Source organism: Gobio gobio, assembly GCF_949357685.1.
Source record: "Gobio gobio genome assembly, chromosome: 7".
Classification (NCBI taxonomy): domain Eukaryota; kingdom Metazoa; phylum Chordata; class Actinopteri; order Cypriniformes; family Gobionidae; genus Gobio; species Gobio gobio.
The window spans coordinates 39,900,306-39,919,517 of record NC_137103.1 but is presented as its reverse complement, the minus strand read 5'-3'; the positions used below and the strand labels follow the sequence as shown (position 1 = coordinate 39,919,517).

Sequence of the window (19,212 nt, the reverse complement as noted above, 5' to 3'; positions counted from 1 at the left end):
ATCATTCACATTCAGCTGTTTACAGATATAAAACTTGAATCTACCAACCTGAAGTTTCTGTGGGGTTAAACTCAAGTTGGGGACTTGATGATGACCTGGATCATTTGCCCAGGAATCTGGTGAACTCTGGCGAGACAAGAAAATAAAAGTAAATAATCAAACTTCCTGTCAGTTGTAATAGATTAAACAAACTTAAATGCTGTCTCTCAGTACCCTGGCTGGACTAGCGATCCTCTTCCTTTTGGCTGGGCTGGACTGGTCGTCTGTCTGGTCAGAGAGCATTTGAGGAGGAAGTGACTGGCCTGGGATTTGGGACTGGGCTTCATTGCTCTGATGAGCTTTGCAGGTCGTCTGCTATAGGCAACAGATAAAGAATTGCAGCTAGGACAATTGCACAAACATATCACTAAAGTAACCCAAATCGTTTTTTGTTTATTTTACTTTGCACCACTGTCTGACAATAATCAACACTAAAGTTTCAGTGTCAAATTGCTAACGGGCAGACAAGAGAAAGTTTATGCCACCTTTCTCACTCTCAATTATATCATTTCAATATATGACATATATATAAAGAATTAGAAGATTTAAATGGTTCCCCAAAATTAGTGACAAATATGTTGAAACAAAGGATGATGTGTGCTGATGAGTGCTATGGTCCAATGAAATAGAGGAAATAACTTTAAACCTTAGCAGTTTAAGATTATTCTCCAGAATCAATGTTAACGACAACATTGTTCTGCATGACTGGAAATTAAGAACCTTTTAGTGGTACTTAATCATGAAGTCAGGCCTTACCACACATTTTGATGTTTCATTAAAGGAATGTTACAGGTTCAATACAAGCTAAGCGCAATGACTGTATTTGTTACGTCACAGATCTGTGAAGAGATTGATATTTATTTATACATCTCATTGGGCATTATAAACATTATTATGTGCTTAAACTGTCTCAAATGTACAGTCATACACCGTTCAAAAGTCTTTATGTTTTAAAAAGAGATCTCTTTACTGTAAAAACAGCAAAGTTTTCCTTATTATATTACATTTAATTGATATGTAATGGCAAAGCTGAATTTTCAGTATCCATTACTACAGTCTTCAGTGTCAAATGATCCTTAAATGATTGGATTAGAATGATCGGAATCATTCGAATACATTCATGATTATTATCAGTTTAAAACGATTGTGCAGCTTAATATTTTTGTAGAAACTGCAATTATTTTTTCCCCATGATTCTTTGATGAATAGAAATCTGAAATATAAAACTTTAACACTATAAATACTCTTTACTGTCACTTTTAATTAATTCAACGCATCCTTGGTGAATAAAAGTAGGCCTTTTAATTTCTTTAAAAAACAAAAATTCTTACTAACGCCAAACTTTTGAACTGTAGAGTAAATACCCAGTTTTAACCGCAACATTTACTTATTTTTTAAATGAAAAACAAAATAATTTAAATCTTTTTTTGTGGTAAACAATGCCATAAATGACATTAAGCTCAACCTGTACTGAGCTCAAAACATTCCTTTAAAACGCCACAATTTCCAAGCTACCACTAACAACATTGTTATAAGTCTAAACCATTAGATGGTGTAATAATTTCTACTGGCTTGTCTAGCTGATCTGTTCTCACCTGTTGTGTTGTGTTGAGCGCTCCCTGTCTGGAGGTGAGCTCTGCTGGAATTGGTAGGCTCCACGCCTCCTCAATACTAGGGAGCATTTTACTTTTACTTGGTAAACTACCTTGCTGAAGATTACACAACTGAGCCTAGAAAAAGATTGCGCAGAAAACATGTTCAATGTCGGATTCGGCTAAGCTTGAGTAAATGCAATGGTGGTATGCATCAAATCACAGATGAAAATGACACTCATATCATTCTCAGTGTATAGTATGTCAGACACGGGGACGTGATTCAACTCAAACAAGGAACTAAAAAAAAAAACGAACAATGTACACAAGCGGTTTCCAAAAAGAAAAAAAATAACAATGACAGGCACATTCAAATGAAACATGTACGCTTCCTCTCCTGATAATGTCACGTGCGAGCACTCTCTCTACCTGGAGGCATTTAATGCGAGCGGTTAAAGCTGGGATGTTACTGCAGGACTTGCTGCACGTGGCATTGATGTAGCACTTGATGGCGTCCTGTGGCTGGTTGCAGGACTCGTACAGCGTGCCCAGGTCCATCCAGGCGGCCGCATGGCTGTGGTCCAGCTGCACTGCACAGATATACGCCTGCAGTGCATCCATTGGCTGGTTCTGCTGTTGGTACAACACACTGCAGGCACAGCAGAAAGGAGGGGTCAAAAAAAGGCGTTCCTAACTAGCTGCCACATGATAATGCAACAGTAACAATGATCATTAAGAGCTTACCCAATTGAGCACCATGTATCTGCACTGGCCTCAGACTTATCAATAGACTGTCGGTAAGATATGAAGGCATCTTGGACCTTCCCAATACTTGAGTAGCACCTGCATTACAAGCATAAACTAATCAAATCCAGACACTTTAAGGCACACAAGCTTACATTTGAGATAATTACTTTTATATGTTATTCATTTGACAGACACTTATGTCCAAAGACACTTATATCCAAGGATTTAAGATATACATTTAATCGTTTCATGCGTTGCTCTAACGTTTCGAGCAACACAAATTAAAAAGGAAGTTTTATTAAACAATTAGGCAGGATTACCTCAGGACACAAGCAAAAAAGTTTGGTCAAATAACATAACAGCTAATATTCTGATTAATGCATCGTTACAAAAAGTATAATAAAATTATACATAAAATAAAAAACTACCTAAAAAAATTACACTGATATGTGGAAGATTAATTTTATTTAAATAAGACATAATACTGCAAGAGGTAAATTTTTTTTGCTTACCTGCCCAAGAAGTACCAAGACTGTCCCGAACTGGGGTCTGCTTCTAAGGACTTCTGCAGACACTGAATAGCATAGCTGTTTTTGTTGGCTTTATCTCCCAACTGCTCGACTGTGTGATGCATCCAGCCTGAGGGAGTGATTGGAAACATGAGGATTAAACCAAAAACTGCATTCTTAACAAAACAACTGGAACACCATCAATAACCAAACACTCTCTCCACCCAACGCTAAGCCGCGGTGTGTGCTGTGGAGGCTGTTACACTGGCGCTTATAAAGGAGCAAATGGTTTGTGCTTGTTGTCTTCAGGGTAGGGTGGGGAGATGAGTTTGAGTTGGTAGGATGTTGGGGGGGGGGGGGGGGGGGGGTCTACTACCACCAGCCGCTTCAAAAGGTCCCAGCAGATATGGCTCTGTCCAAACAGCCCCTCTCCTCATAATTCCCACCCAGCCAGAGGTTGTTAAGGAGAACGAGACAGTGTGCAGACAAAGAACTTCCCCCATGTGGCCTGGCTTCTCCTAGGCACTGATCCCAGCCGAGCTCTTAACACCTGTGGCAAGCGCCTGCACCCGGGACCCGTTACTACAGCAACCAGACCATTGCCGACAATTGCAGGGGAAACGTGGCAATGGTTTTATGGCAGCTGTTTTTTTTTTTGCTTTCTTTTTGGACTGGTAAACGAAAGAAGCTTGGAGTGACGAGGAGCTGGTGTTTGAGAATTCACAACTCACCACTGTGCCAATCATTTAAATTATTATTTCATTATTTATTGATGCTTTCTACTCAAAGTACCTTACAGACAGTTTCATCCTGGAGAGCTTTGCTCATTTGTGCCAAATTCCAGTTCAACGAATGGCCTTAGCTTAGATTTCTAACCACACAACAGCATCCCAAAAGCAATTTGCACATTTAACATTAGCACATGCATCTAGCAAATTTGCATGCCCTGGAGAACTGGGACACATTTGAGAAAACCTGGACAGTACATTTGGGGATGGTGTTATTGAGAACGCCACAAACATCTTTTGTAGATACAGCATGATGTAATGCCTTAGTGTGGATTGTCTGAACACTAATGTATTACAATTATCGAAACTGAAAGGTTATTCAAAAACCTGATTTATTCTTACTTTAAAGGTTTTACAATTATTAGAAAATATGTCTCATTACACATCTTCAGAACTGTGGTTGCAGAACTTCACAGACAGCAGGGCATAATTACAAAAATTCAAAATCCAGTTATTTACATACTTTGATACATCCCCGCCCTCTTTCTTCATACTTTTTTTTTTTTGCCTAATTGTGTTTAACATTACTAACAAGACTGTAATTTTCTCAGTGTAGTTTTTACCATATTCAGGACATTTTTACACATTCAAATCTAGATTTTATGAAGAAAGTGCGCGCATTTCAATATTTGACTAGCTCAAGACTTAAATCACAACAAACAACAAATCTACATAAGAAACATACTACTGAATAACATTTAACCCTAACATTTTGACCAAGGAATTTTCATAACTTTCCCAGCAGTTTGTGATAACTGAATAGAGATCACAAATAGAAATAATTGTATAAACACTGCACTCTACAGCAATTTCCAGTTGATGAAATATTTAATAGCAGAGCATAACCGGAAAACTATTTTAATGACAGAAATGGATTTTCCATGGATTTTAATATTTTATTATCTTACATAACTTTTCCAGGCATGCAAATCCCAAATTCCCTGATATTCCCAGGTATTCCATTACTGTGGGAACCCTGTAAAGCAGAAAGCAAGTAAAACACACTTACCTAATTGTTGGAGCGTAGTTGCCTTCACCTGTGCAGGGAGATTTTCTGTTTGTAACAGACTCTCATAAGCTTCCTTTGCGATGCGGTATTTCTTCTGCAGACAAACAGAGAGGAGAGATGTTTAAACAAACAAAAGGGTCAGCGCTTTTATGGCCCCTCTGGTCGAACACAAAGGGCCTCGTCAGACTGACCACAATGTACAGTCTCAGGAAGAGAGGAAACACACTGGACACTGACCAGGCCAGACACAGGGACGCAGGAGGAGACAAACACACAGACAGACGCAGGGGGAGGGTCAGTCCAGGCCAGACTAGACTTAACAAGTCAGACAAACACAGACATGCTCTGTATCAGTGTAACTTGAGAAGCCCTCTCAGAATAAGTGTTTGTTTTTCTTAGCGACCTTGACACAGATCTTTGTTGGAGCTGATGGCTGACCACCATAGCTGACAGACCTGAGCAACCCGACTCCAAACACACATGGGTCTAACAACATGAAAGCAATCTCATCTGTGTGTGTGGTGGACAATAAAATCAACCCATTGTAAAACTGAAGTGTTGGTTGGTTGGTTGGCTAGTGCAGCAGTCATTGCTTAAATCTCATACAGATTTTAAAACTTTGCTATAATACAACTGTATCCAAATTGAATTTAATATAAAAGACCAGGTAGATAAGAACTATCCTACTTGAATAGAAAGAACAGACTGAGTGACAAGAGTCTGCCACCCATAACAGAGAACATAAGCAAAAATGGGAAGGCAGTGTGGGTTCTGGTTGGCTGTACACACAAACAGTCAAGGTTGCACCCTAGAAGCAAATCCATCAATCATGAGTGTTTGCAGGAGCACTAAACTGTGAGCAAAAGAAAACCCCATGGTCCAACAACACTGCCCTGTAACCTCTAGGGCCTGCTTCCTTTACAACATCTATAGACCACAACTGTGGGGTGCTGGAAGTTTTTTCAAATCATATTTAATCGCACATTCCAAGTGAAGAAGTAGTTGCGAGATCAAATAATCAGAGAAGCCGATGTTAGCATAAAAATTGTGATAAGGGCAAGTAGGATTGTGGGGAGTTTTCACAGACTAGTGGAGGCTAGCTAAGTAATGCTATGTAGTGTTTTCTGAAACAAACTCACAACATCTGATTTGGTGTTTTGAGTTTGTAATTAATTTTAAATTAATTTCAATTTTCAATTGTGATTTAAAAAAAAAAAAACATTCCCTTGGGGATTAAATTGTTACATTATATGAGTGGTTCTCAACAATGTTTGGATTACTTCATACTTTACATTAATAAAAAATAAAAAAAATGTATTAGGTTATAATACATTGTATTAAGATTATAATAACTACTTTAAAATGCAATTAAAAAAACAAGATGAGTAACTGAAACCTTCAATATTGTTTGTATTTGAAGAACATACGATTCTTCAAACATCTGGAATCATGAAATGCGTTGTGGTTAATTTAACACATCAATACACCGTTTTTGTTAATAAAAAGTTTCTGAAATAAAAAAAAAGTTTGATTTTTCTTTCAAAATTTTTTTCCATCCAAATATTTGATGTCACAGATTGAACACTCTTTGTCTATTCCTCAGCCTTGTTTTAATCTCCTTCAAATTAAATATGGCATCTACTCTGACTAAGGTCTATGGATGGGAAATTACTTCAGGAACCAAGGTCTCCGTCAGAGCAAACAGTCCCTCACTAGCAGCGTTTTCATTACCCTTCAAATTGAAATTTCGAATCGGAAATACAGCCAATGGTAACGCGTCAATTTTGCAAAAACTCCCATATATCGCAAAAGGTTTATTACCCTTGTGCGAGGTGGTCTTTCAGGCAATTCAAAAAAGTACTTTTTTTTTAAAACCGTAATGGAAACAGTTTTTGCATTTACAGGTCACCTGGCCTACGTAAAAGACAATCATTCTATAAAGATGACGCCGTATGTCGGACAGAAGACGAGAGAGTTCTTTATTAAACTCAAAAAAGACAATAGAATCCAGTATTCCTGTAATTCTAAACAACAAAGAAATGCCACAATAATCATTAAGACAGATATGAGGGAGAAACACCTACAAACACCCATCCGTGGCCACTCCCAAGTATAAGGTGCTTTCCTTGCCATTAATGCTTGGATAACATGCCTACGTCTCCTTCGATTAAAAATAATGACTAGTGCGGTGACTGGGATATACATAAACCGACCAACATATGTGGCATAATTTGTATTGAATGACTTATGCGACTAAAACAACTTTTTTCCCTCTCGTGATAACATCGGTTAATGGAAACGGCGTCATTTCACAATTGTTTTTTATCGACATTTAGAAAATAATCGCAAACGTTTTGCGCAAATCTGTAATGGAAACGCGGCTAGTGTCGCAGTCTTTATCATACAGGACAGATAGAACATTATACCCCCAAAACATGAGTATCAATGAAACACTGCATCTTTTGATAAAACAGGAGAACACTCACCTGAATTTCATATACATGAGCGATGTGGAACTGAACTGTGGAGACAAAAAGAGGAACTGATCAATACTGGAAATCCTTTTCTGATGGAAACAGTGCATCCAAATCTGTTAGCAGGTTAAAAATGAAACCAGCATTCTTTGTCTTCACCGTTTCAGCTTGAGCGTTAATAAGCTTATGGGTGTACAGACACCGGGAAGGAAGAATATTAGCTTGCCCTTTGTGCACTTCAAGCATGTCATTACTGCCCGTATGCAAGGCAACACATGACTGAATTTAGTCATGCAGTTTCCCTGGCAACTGGAGACTCAGGCAGGATGGAGATGGAACAAGGAAAAATCTAATTGAGGAAAGACTCAGCAAAGAAGTGCCAACCTTTTTCTTTGAAAACACCTTGTCTGCTATAAAAGCCATCAAGCAAAATGTGACAATGCAATTGGCAAATAAAAAGATATTTAATCAAAATTAACATGCTTAGAAGGGTACTTACTTTCAGCTTTGGACAAAGTGCAGGGTGTGGAGTCGATCAATGCCAGCTGAAAATGCTGCAAGACAAGGTGAAGTTTGATTAGACTGGATATGGTTAGTAACACTTAAAGAAATTGGGTATTTGTAGTGTTAGAATTGCCATTCTAAAGTCCTACTGTTAGATATGACCAAATTCATTTTTACATCCAAACAATACCGACCTAACCACGGTCCATCCCAAAAAGAATACAACGAAATTGGCTACAATGAAAGTGCTGATTATTCTCAAACCAATGCAGTTGTACGTCCAAAAATAAATCTGCTGCCTCTAATAGTATGGGAAGAGCCATATGGGAATAACACAAACCTCCATTGTTATAATGCCATCAAAAACAGATTTGACTAAATTCAGCTACATCATTATAAAATGTAATTATGACAAAGTCAGGACATGCATCGATCACGGTTTTCCCTAAATAACCTAAAATCACAATTCCATCCATCAAACTATCCGCTCCACATTTAGTGAGACAATGATCATTGGACAGTTGGATGTTGGCCATAAACTTATGAACCCCAGCTGTCTTAAATAACTGCAGTTTTTTCTATTCAGAAAATGCCTCAGTACTATGTATTCACCAGCTGCCAACGTGGGTGATCCTTACATAACTGGTCATGATAACTAGCCTCTCTTCAGTACCGGTAGTATCAAGCATCGGGTCAATCTGCTAACCGCAAATAGGTGACTGTTTTTAAAAGCTCCTGTGCATATTTGAGCGAGCGCTCTGTGAAGTGCATCACTGGTTTTAGCGGCATTGAGCATTGTGTCCAATAACAAAAATGATTGAGCGTGTGAAAGCAATGGCAAATCAGAGGCGTTTAAGTTGTTCAGAATCCGTTCAATACGCCAGAGTTTGTGCGAGTTCTGCATGCTCACGAAATGTCTTGTTATAACCAACAAAGTATAAACAACACATAAATAAGAGATTCATTGTACAGTAGCGATAGATTCTCTATTATAATGGGAGTTAATTGATTCAGCGAGCTTGCGCTGTGCTCTTTGCTTGGTTTCTGTATAAACAATTTAGAATTTAAATAAAAGTTTTATTTTTCATGCTCGTAAGTACACACAGCAAAGTTTTGGGACTGACAACCTTATTAAAAGATGGGACTAGATCGGTACATTAAGTCTCGCAGCGTAAGTCCAATAGATCTTCCACATGTTCTGTTACCTGTAAGGCACATCTTTGTTTTTCATTTTATTACTAATTTTTCAATTGATCTTTTTAATGCAATGTTCATTTAACTTAACAATATTGGAAGCTTACATGCTAATGTTTCAACATATTTACGTCTAATTTTAATAGCATTAATAATGAACTCATTTAATATATTTATTTTCAAATACTTCAAAATATTTAAAAGAGTTACACTAGTTTTTGCTTTGGTATACATGTCATTTTGGTAACACTTTACAATAAGGTTTCATTTGGTAATATTAACTACATTAGTTAACATGAACTAACAATAAACAATACTTGTACAATATTGAAAATTGTTCATTTCAACATTTCCTAATAAATTAAGATCAAAAGGTGTATCTATTAACGTTAGTAAACGCACTGAACTAACATGAATATTTTTTATTAACAAACATTAAAAGTTAATAAATGCTTAAATATATTGCTCCTTGTTGGTTAATGTTAGTTAATGCATTAACTAATGTTAATAAATGAGACCTTATTGTGAAGTGTTACCATATTTGTATACATTCAATTATAATATAAATTGTACTGATTATAATATATGCTTATTTGAAATTTAAATACTAAAATTTTTACTGTACTATAGCAAAAAAACAAGAAACAAATGCATTACAGTAATGAGACAGTGGGGACAATGGTTGCCATTATTATACTGCCATTTTTTTTTAGGTCTATGCATACATAGAGGAAACAGCAAGGTCAAGAGGATGTGATCTTGCAGTCATCGAGACAGTTACTGTAGTATATTAAGATGGGCGCAGGGAATAGAAACACCCTCTGTGAGCAGCATGATCACAACACCAATCACGAACCCTTTGACATGAACTACCAGCTGCTCGGGATACCAAGGAACCAGCCCAAAAGCAAAGCCTCTGCTCCTTATTAAATAAAGCACTGAAACCCGTCATAGCACAGAGGTACCTAGAGGAAACCCATCCACCTGCAAAGCCACAACTGAGGAACGTGGCCATGCGTTACAATGTCCTGAATCCGATGTCCAGCGTATAGACCTCAAAGACAGATTATAAAAGGACTTAAGACTTCCAACAGTCCACATTTACAGCCTGCCTGTCCAGTATAATACAATCACTCGAGTCAAATTAACAGACAACAACCATCAAAGGAACCAAATTCATATTTTAGAATAGAAAAATAAAAGTGTGTAACCAAGAGAGAATTTTGCTAAGAATTACCATTCAAAGTAAAACATTTAACAATCTCAGCACTTACATGCCAATGAATCAATGCTCTCAGTCGAAACAAGGAAAACATACAAACACACACCTATCCGCTTCATACAGACATCCTCCAGCAAACAAATACACGGATTACTGACCATAGCAAGCCCTTTGTGCTGAGCGGGTCTCCATTGACCAACTGCATCCTACACGTTTGCCCTCTCTCTCTCTATGGCTCTCCACTGGCAAGTAGATAATGCAGCAGGATTACCAGTGTGTCTCTCTCTCTCTCTCTAATACTGATTACTATTCAAGAGAGCAGCGGCAGCAGCTGAGAGATGACACGCTGCCGTACGCCTGCCGTAAGCTTTCACTCTCTGCAGGAAATCGGGACAGAGGGACAGGAGTGAATAAGGAAAAAACAAGATGAAAAAGCAGAAGAGGAGGCAGACTATTCAGTGCATCATATCAGCAGGCATTACAACAGTTCTATGGAACCAACATGCTCTCAGGACGAGTTCTTTATTTTAAAAAAAGCCACTCAAAGCATCTTAACATGGTTTATGATGTCGAGAAAAAGTGAAATAACAGCAACCCATGCTGCAGCGCCCTATCATTTCTTTCTGTTTTTTTTTTTTTAAAGAAAATGCCTTCATTTAGCAATGGATGCATTAAATTGATCAAATGTGACTAAAGACATTTATAATGTTACCAAAAAATTCCATCTGAAATAAATGTCGTTCTTTTGAACTTTATAGTCATCAAAAATGCATCACCGTTTCTCCACAAAAAAATATTATTTCAACATTGATAATTATTTATGTAACGATTCAATCTGAGCCGAAAATGTATACAAATGTGTGACGATTCAAGTCGGTTGAGATGTTAAACGAATCGCGATACACGTTTTAAACAGCAGGGACGCTGAAACCATATACCATATACTGCGCTTTACAGGCACGATCGCAACGAGCAAGCTGTAGCTAGCATTACGGACTGTGCATGCACACTGGCACAAAGAAGAGTGAAATCAGTGTGGAAGTTGAGCACGAGCGCACCGGTGTGCACGCACCGTCAAACAGAAGCATGATGACGGCAAGCACATAGTTTACGTTGATCCATTCAAATCGGAGGTGTGGCGGCATTTTGACTTTTCACTGACAGGCGTATTTGCAGACCCACTCGCGGCGTAGAGGGCAATTGCCACAGAGATCACAAGGTGCATCAGTGTTTTCACAGCGAAAGATACAAGGCTGTTTTCTGCCGTAGTAAACTGATTCCAGGCTCTTCCTAATCAAGAAAAAGACCAGCGCGAGGATGTATTACACAGACTGAAGGAGAAATCTGTTCTGCTGCAGAACCAGATGTTGTATTTACTTGACTCTCTTTCTCTAAATGTGTACATAGATTTTTTTTTCTCAATAATTTGTTAATTATTATGGCGTATTTTTCTAAATTTGTTCTGTTTTTCTAACTCTTGCAAGAGTAAAAATACAAATTATAATTAAAATCTTGCTTTTATAATACTGTGAAACCCCTGTCAGTGTTGAACTTAAATTTGACTTAGTCTTTTCATTTCTGTAATTCCTCAGTGCAGGATGAGGGTGAAGAATCTGAAACATCTTCCTCCCAAGAAAACACCATTGGAAGATCTCCTTGAAGGGACTTTTTGTTTGTTGATTTGTTTTAAAATTGCAATAAAGTTATTATTTGACATAATATAAATATTAAAATTTTCGAAAGAAATATGCAGAATTGTGTCTGAGAAATAAAAGCACACGTTCATTTTGTAATTTGTCTTACATTTTATTTTTTTAAAAATCGTGAGACAATCATATCATGAAATTAGTATCGTGAATCGCATCGCGAGTTCAGTGAAGAGTTACATCACTATAGAAATGTTTGAGCACCAAATCAGCATATTATAGTTAAAAAAAAATCGTGAGACAATCATATCGTGCATCGTGAGTTCAGTGAATAGTTACATCACTATAGAAATGTTTGAGCACCAAATCAGCATATTAGAAGAATCATGTGACCCGAAACCCCTTACAAGCATACAAGTAAAGCTCCTATCAACTGGAATTTTGAAATATTTAAATCTAAATGCTATAGCCAATAAACAGTTTTAGTTATGGCCATTATTAAGGTTAAGCTTTCGTAATAAGTAATAAGCCTGATATCATTTGGTTGTAATTTTAGCCAATATATGAGGAAGCAAAAAATAAAAATCCCACAAATAACTATGCAAAAATATTATTGATGTTGACTACACATTTGACAACACTCCTGAACAGTGATCAAACTTTTAAAACACTGATCAGTATCCGTCCATCTCTGTCAATGCAATGTCAAAAGGGATGACTGCAGTAAACGAAGCATGGTGTTTTTGCAACATATTTACGACGCATAACGGTACAGATAGAATGTATTAAAACACAGGCGTAACCCTAAGGGTTATGCTCAAAGAGTACAGGGCCGCACGGGAGCATGCCCTCAGAGCTGCTGCTTTGTTCCCATAAGTGGGACACACAGGGAGCCGGAGAGCATTCAGCTGGCTGGTAAGCAGCCCCTGCCACCCCTTCCCCAGAGCAGAGGGAGGACGTGCTGCACATGCAGCTCTTGCGACTTATTAGCACTCACTCGTTCTGGCTCACAATACCCTGAAGAGTAAGAGATGGTTGAGGATGTCTAATGCATTGCATTCCACACTTTCAGACTCTGCAGTTTGATCTAGGAGCCTCCCACTAAGACAGGAAGAGACTGTCTGACTGGCAAGCAAAACAACCAATCACAGTCGATTTTATGCAATGTTTACAGTTATGTCCGATAGAAGATTCGATGTCAAACCTTATGAACTTACTAAATCCGTCAGAACACAATAATATTAAAAAAGCTTCACTGATATCCTTTCAAAGTGATGGTTAACAGTCTTGCAAAGCTGACAGCTGCATTCTCCATTTCTAATAGCACCGAAGGCTCAGAGTTCTTGCTGGTGTCCTTAAGACCATGGAGTGGGAGCAAGAAAAGATGAGAGGTTGGGAACAAGGGAAACATTTTCAAAAAGGAGGAAGCCGATAAGCTCAAAAATCAAATCCTCTGCACAGAGGTTGTCTTCCCTTTAGCCCAGATGGCTACTCAGCATGCACACTCACACTAGAAGAGCATGTAGAGATGTAAAAACCACACTCTCCCCTGCCCTCGTGGTGTCAATAGAAGGAGTGAGATTCATAAAAAGGACAATAAAATTGTACAAAAACACAAGCTACAAAACACAAATAAGTAAAAAGACGATGCCAGTGTATTAACAGTTATGACTGTGAAACTGAACAAAAATCACATAACGTAAGGTCAAGATTCACTGGTGACTCAGTGACCTACAAAATAGTTACAGTCTGCCAAAAACAGCCTGCAGCACTGTAATCCCTGACCAGAGTAGAAGGAAGAGCTAATTATAAACCTGCTAATCAACCTAGTATAAGCAAACAAACAATAAATACATCTCCACCATATAATAAAGTACAAACAAATATTACATTTAAGAAATGTTCCAGGTTCAACAAGTTCAACTCTATTAATAGCATTTGTGGCATATTAACAATTATAAGGGAATTAGATAAACCTTTTCCTTAGTTTGTGAAAAAAAAGAACAAAAAATCAAGTTTAAAAGTAATGCACTTACAATTTTCATATTTGCCCTTAAAATGTATAATCATTAATCAAGAAATAATTTCATTGCCATAAAGACTCCTAATACCACATGCACATAGCCTATTAACTCTTTAACTACAATTTAAATGTATAAATGATATACAATTAATAAATTTTTAATAGATGAATATATACACATAACTTAATAAATGCAAAGCTATATTTAATCTTTCAACCCCCGTCTTGAACATGTAAAGCCAATGAACTGACCCACAGATATGACAACAGCAAAGTATAACCAAGCGATCCTTTTAGAACAGTTGTCATGCTGCTGGGAAACTGCTTTAAAAATTGTTGTATAAATGAGGCCTGCTATCTCAAATTGAAAACATTTGCAATACTATAACTGACCAATGAGCTGCTGATAATGGTAACAGTCGGAACTAAACTACCAGCATTGCAATATTTAAAAGCAGATTCAGCAGGCCAATGTTTTGTATATTAAGGTCCATTTTAACCAACATCAAAAGCCTGTTCGTAAAAGACAGTTCTTGGAGCACATTGAAATCAATGACTTGCACTGTAAATAAAGTTATATTATTAAAACAGTAGTGAAAATTACAATACATGGCCCGAAATGTACATGGATAGAATTGATTAAACATCTGTGTCTGAAAACCCAGAACTGGCATGTGATCAGCTAAAGACAAAAAAAAACTTTACCTAAATTGTCAGGAAATTTTTATTTTGAGGTGAACTAATCCTTTAAGGCGGTCTCGGAGCGATTGTTTTGGCGTGGTTGCAGTGTTCACATATACCTAAACGAACCGACCCAAGGGAGAAAACGCACCAGGTTCCTGAAACAAACGCTCAGGTGTGAAATCACCCTAAGATGACCAACGTAGGTCTGAGGCAGGAAGTGTGTGTTAAATCATTTTACGTCGACAGAAAAGAAAAAAAAAGAATGCTACCCCGCCCCTCAGGGTGCTATCGCTATGGTTTCACTTTCATTCTAACCGTTATCACTGGCCGGTGTGACAATTCGCTTAATATTCCGCTCTATGCACATGCAGAGCTCAGTCGCAAATAGCCCATACAAACGTTCCACTCATGTACCGCTCACGCTCATCAGAAAAGCCAAGTCAACATGAAATTTCTATGTAGTAGTATTTTTTCTGTATGCAATAGCCCAACTGTGCTGTTACATGGTGTGGTATAGCAGAGCAACGCTGGTAAAATGACGCTACTCTCTTGTTCACTGATCTGCTCTCCGCTACACTCTGCTCACATGCTCTGATTATAATTGTTTTGTAGGACTATATATTATTTGGATAATAGGTAAAAAAAAAAAAAAAAAACATTTTCAGTTTTCTGCCAATTGCAGCCAGATTTTTCTGTTTCAGCCATGAATTTTCATTTCGGTGCATCCCTAACTAATACAAGGACAGTAGTATAGTCGTAATATATAAATATTAATAATAATACTTTTTATTATTATTATTAATTAAAACACTTATTTTCAGTAAAATTACAATACAACATTTTTTTAAACGTTAAATCATTTAACTTTTATTTTGGTGGGAAACCGCAGAGAGACCTTTCGTTTTTCTTTGCTGACAACATGTTAAAGGGATAGTTCACTCAAATGAAAATTCTGTCATCATTTGTCATGCATTTAGTCAAGTTGTTCCAAACCTGTATTTATTTATTTGTTCTGCTGAACACAAAGAAAGATATTTGGAAGAATGTTTGTAACCAAGCAGATTTCGGCTGCCCTTGACTACCATAGTGAGGGGGGGGGGGACTATGATAGTCAATGGCTGCTGAGATCTGCTTGGTTACAAACATTCTTCCAACTTGAGGGTGAGTAGAGAATTTTCATTTTTGTGTGAACCATTCCTTTAAAGTTCACAAATGCAAATTAGAAGCTATTCAAACACACAGCACTGCAGAGTAGCATTTACTGTGAATCAAAACCGAAAACACAGTGCTGTTACAGTACTCTGAAACATGAGGCACATCTGACTATAAATTTATCACAACCGCTGCTATTTGATGATCGCCATATCACATTCTCACCACCATGCATTGTCAAAATTCGCAATTTTTTCTTTGAACCCTGGCTAACATGCTATGGGTGTCCCACAGATAGTGTCTTGAGCTCATGCAGCGCTGTTAGAAGCAACCCGTGCATGAAATAAAAGTATTAGAGAACGTTTTGCAGTTTATTTAGTAAAAAAAAAAGGTTCTATATGGCACTAAAATAAAAAAATAAATTAAATAAAAAAAACACGTCACTTCACTTTATTTGATTCATTTGCGCCGTTGCGAGCAGCATCTGCCTGCCTCAGCTTGTCAAAAATGCCTTTTTACTGTGGTGGTGGTGGTGGTGATAGTAGGCTAAATGTTTAAACCAACATTGTGATGCTTGAAGTGTTTTATATCTATGGATTTTATTATAAGTAAGACAAGTCCAGTGTTGATTTGAGAGGCTTAATTGATCAAACATGTGGTTAACTCACTGTCCGCCGTTGGCCGCTTGGTCATTACTTTAAAAATCTAAAACTTTCATTTAACAAACAAAAAAATGCTTTAAACATTTTCCTAAATTAACTTAATAAAGAAACGAAACGAAATATAACTACTTAATAGAACCTCCCTATTAGGCCTACACATCGTTGCAGACATTAAAAACAAAACTGAACTATTTTAATGGCTGCAACGATGTGTAGGCCTAATAGGGAGGATAAAAAAAATAAAATAAAAAAATCACGGGACTCGGGCCGATAGTTTTGGTAAGCTGTCGGACAGGGCTGGGCTAAGGGTCAGATTTGAGGCCCGTGCAGGGCTCTAAGACTAACTACAATTAAAAAACTGAACGTGCCACTTGAGCCAAATTAACGGGCGTCTCAGCACATCAGCAGCAGCAGTCAGATCATATTCTTCACGAGAGCGAGGAGCTAACTTACAAGATGATCGCGGAATATTTGGTTTCAAAGTGATGTAAAAGCGCCTATTTAAGGCGAGTTTGTCATTGTACTGTTTTGTTGCTATGTTTTTCATTAAGAATAATAGCTAATGAACCCACAATTCAAGCAACCCGCCCCTGAATTGGCAAACCGAAAGTAAACGGTGCACGGCTGCATTCGTTCAGCCGCTCAGTGTCCAAGCAATGAGGGAAACGGTGAGGGAAATTTTTTTCACCGTCACATCCCTAACGTGTAAAAAGGATAATACATTTTGATTCTATTATTCTATTTTCCACAATGTCAAACGAACGCAGTTTAACCCAAAATGCAAGCTCAGACATGGCTTCTGCCATATAAGCTCGTGCAGTTGTGCGCTCTGGTGCAGGGAACACTAAGAAGAAGCAAATATATTTATTAAGTATAACGAGACTATTAAAAATGGCTTGGCTATAAGATATTATAAGATTTTATAGTGTTAACATATGCAAGCGTGAATGAGAGCCGTTTTGAGCGGGATGCAAGGTGTTCGCAGAAAAAAACAACAACGAATATTCAAATCACAAATTTGAAAATCGAATACCAACCCATCAAGCGAATGTTCTGGTCCAGCCCTAGATATACGCAACTCACGTGGGTCATAATTTTACAGGGTGGAAAATACTGAAATACGGAAAAAACACATCCCTGCCAGAATTATAAAATGTATACATATTCAGAGACTGTAGCTTTAGCTCCAACAGAAGAGCACAGAGCTAGAAATGCCAAGGTCAAGGGTTCAATTCAAGGGAATGCAAGCATTGATAAATTGTAAATAAAGTCGCTTCGGATAAAAGTGTCTGCAAAATACATTACTGTAATATAGAGAGGGAGACAGAGCTGTTAACAAACATACCTTGAGGCTTGACTCATAGTCTGTGATGACTTTAAACATCAGGCCGAGTCGTAGATGGATCTCCTTGGCTCTTGAGAAGCTGGGGTCAATGTAAAGCACCTCCTGAAATGCCTTTATCGCCCTGCAGAAGACAAAAACAACAACAAAAGAAACCTTAAGGAGGGATATACTTTAATTCATAGATGCATACAATGTGGTTAATGCTTAATTAATGATTAAATTATAATTCAAGGAAAAAGAACATCTGGAATTAAAATGTGAAATTAATTGCATGAAAAGCAGCATAAAATAAAATGAAATGGTCCATGTGCTTTAAAGGTCCCGTTTTTCCCTGATTTTTTTGAAGCTTTAATTGTGTTTACAGTGTGCAATATAACATGTGTTCATGTTTCGCATGTAAAAAAACACAGTATTTTTCACACAATTTACTTATCTGCATACCGCTGTTTTCACTGTCCTAAAAACGGCTCGAAGATTTCCTTATTCTATGAAGTCCCCTTCAGAAATACGTAACGAGTTCTGATTGTGCCAGCGGTCCCCGTGTTGTGATTTTACAGCAGTTTAGCGCACGTTGCCCGGAAAGGTCACGCCTCTTCCCATAACGGGGAGATGCATGTGCTCAAAGTACAGCGTCCCTGAAGGCCAAACAAAGGTGAATTGACTCCGGGATGAAAATAACGGCGTCTGGACGACATGGCGACAAACACACTCTACAAACGCAACACTTCCTCTTCTCCACGTGGGAGAGCAACAAGACCACGCCCCCTTTTTTGCATATTCTTGTGGGCGGAGGTTAGTTGACAAACTGTTCTACTGACGTCATTAAAGGAGGATGTACAGGGATGTAGTCCAAACCGGCCGTTCGCTGTAGGCTTTGAAAGGGAACTTCTGTTAAATAAGATATCTCGCTTGGCATTGAACTTGGAGCTTTATAATTTTACAGGTATTATTTATGCTTTAACAGCAACATTACACAATAACTAAAGTTTGAAAAATGGGATCACGAAGAACAGGACCTTTAAAAAGAAAAGCTAGCAGCAGAAGCATAATTCCAATGGAAAGGCTAGTGAAACAATTGTGCTGCATGGTTGACCCTGTTGTAACCCGTCTCTCTCTCATTTTATATATATATATATGCACGTGTAGGACATTCAAATTTATAATAGTGCCACACAAAGTGGACCATAACACATGATCTCCACCTCTGATATTGCAACATGTGGTCGGCTCACAGCAGTGGGTTTTGCTTACTTATACAGTGTCTGCTCAGGCAAACAGAGGGTGTTTTTACTGAGCCACAGCCCAATGAACCCAATGGCACCAATACCCCCCCTCCCCTCTCCAAACAGTCTTTTCTGCTCTCTGCAGAGAACTGCAGTGCGTGAGTGCTCTGCTGCATGACAGAACGAAAGATTTAGCATTATTTCTTTATTCTTGTGAATTGTATTACTCTCAGACAGGGGCGTAAATTTCATCTTATAGTTGGGGGGGACAATAAACATGAAATTTCTCAAGAGCAATTTTTGAAGGGGACACAAATAATACAGCCAAAATCGTACTTGTAAGGATATGTATACCACAAAAAAAAAAAAAAAAAAACAACATTTCGTACCTACTTATTT

General features: G+C 37.8%; 1 protein-coding gene across 5 annotated transcripts in view; it reads right to left on the bottom strand.

Annotated features, from left to right (window-relative positions):
• The window catches only part of kdm6a (lysine (K)-specific demethylase 6A), a 72,247-nt gene that overhangs the window by 17,941 nt on the left and 35,094 nt on the right, over positions 1-19,212 (bottom strand). For 2 of the 5 annotated variants that reach the window (XM_079821679.1, XM_079821677.1), the window contains 10 exons: positions 17,591-17,711; positions 7,658-7,712; positions 7,171-7,205; positions 4,685-4,778; positions 2,891-3,017; positions 2,376-2,474; positions 2,061-2,280; positions 1,635-1,769; positions 214-354; positions 49-126 (listed from right to left, as the gene is read on the bottom strand). In XM_079821679.1, coding sequence (XP_079677805.1) covers positions 49-126; positions 214-354; positions 1,635-1,769; positions 2,061-2,280; positions 2,376-2,474; positions 2,891-3,017; positions 4,685-4,778; positions 7,171-7,205; positions 7,658-7,712; positions 17,591-17,711 — 1,105 coding nt within the window. Of the gene's footprint in view, positions 1-48; positions 127-213; positions 355-1,634; positions 1,770-2,060; positions 2,281-2,375; positions 2,475-2,890; positions 3,018-4,684; positions 4,779-7,170; positions 7,206-7,657; positions 7,713-10,236; positions 10,352-17,590; positions 17,712-19,212 lie in introns of those variants that run through there. The other 3 variants (XM_079821678.1, XM_079821676.1, XM_079821680.1) reach the window with 2 other exon arrangements.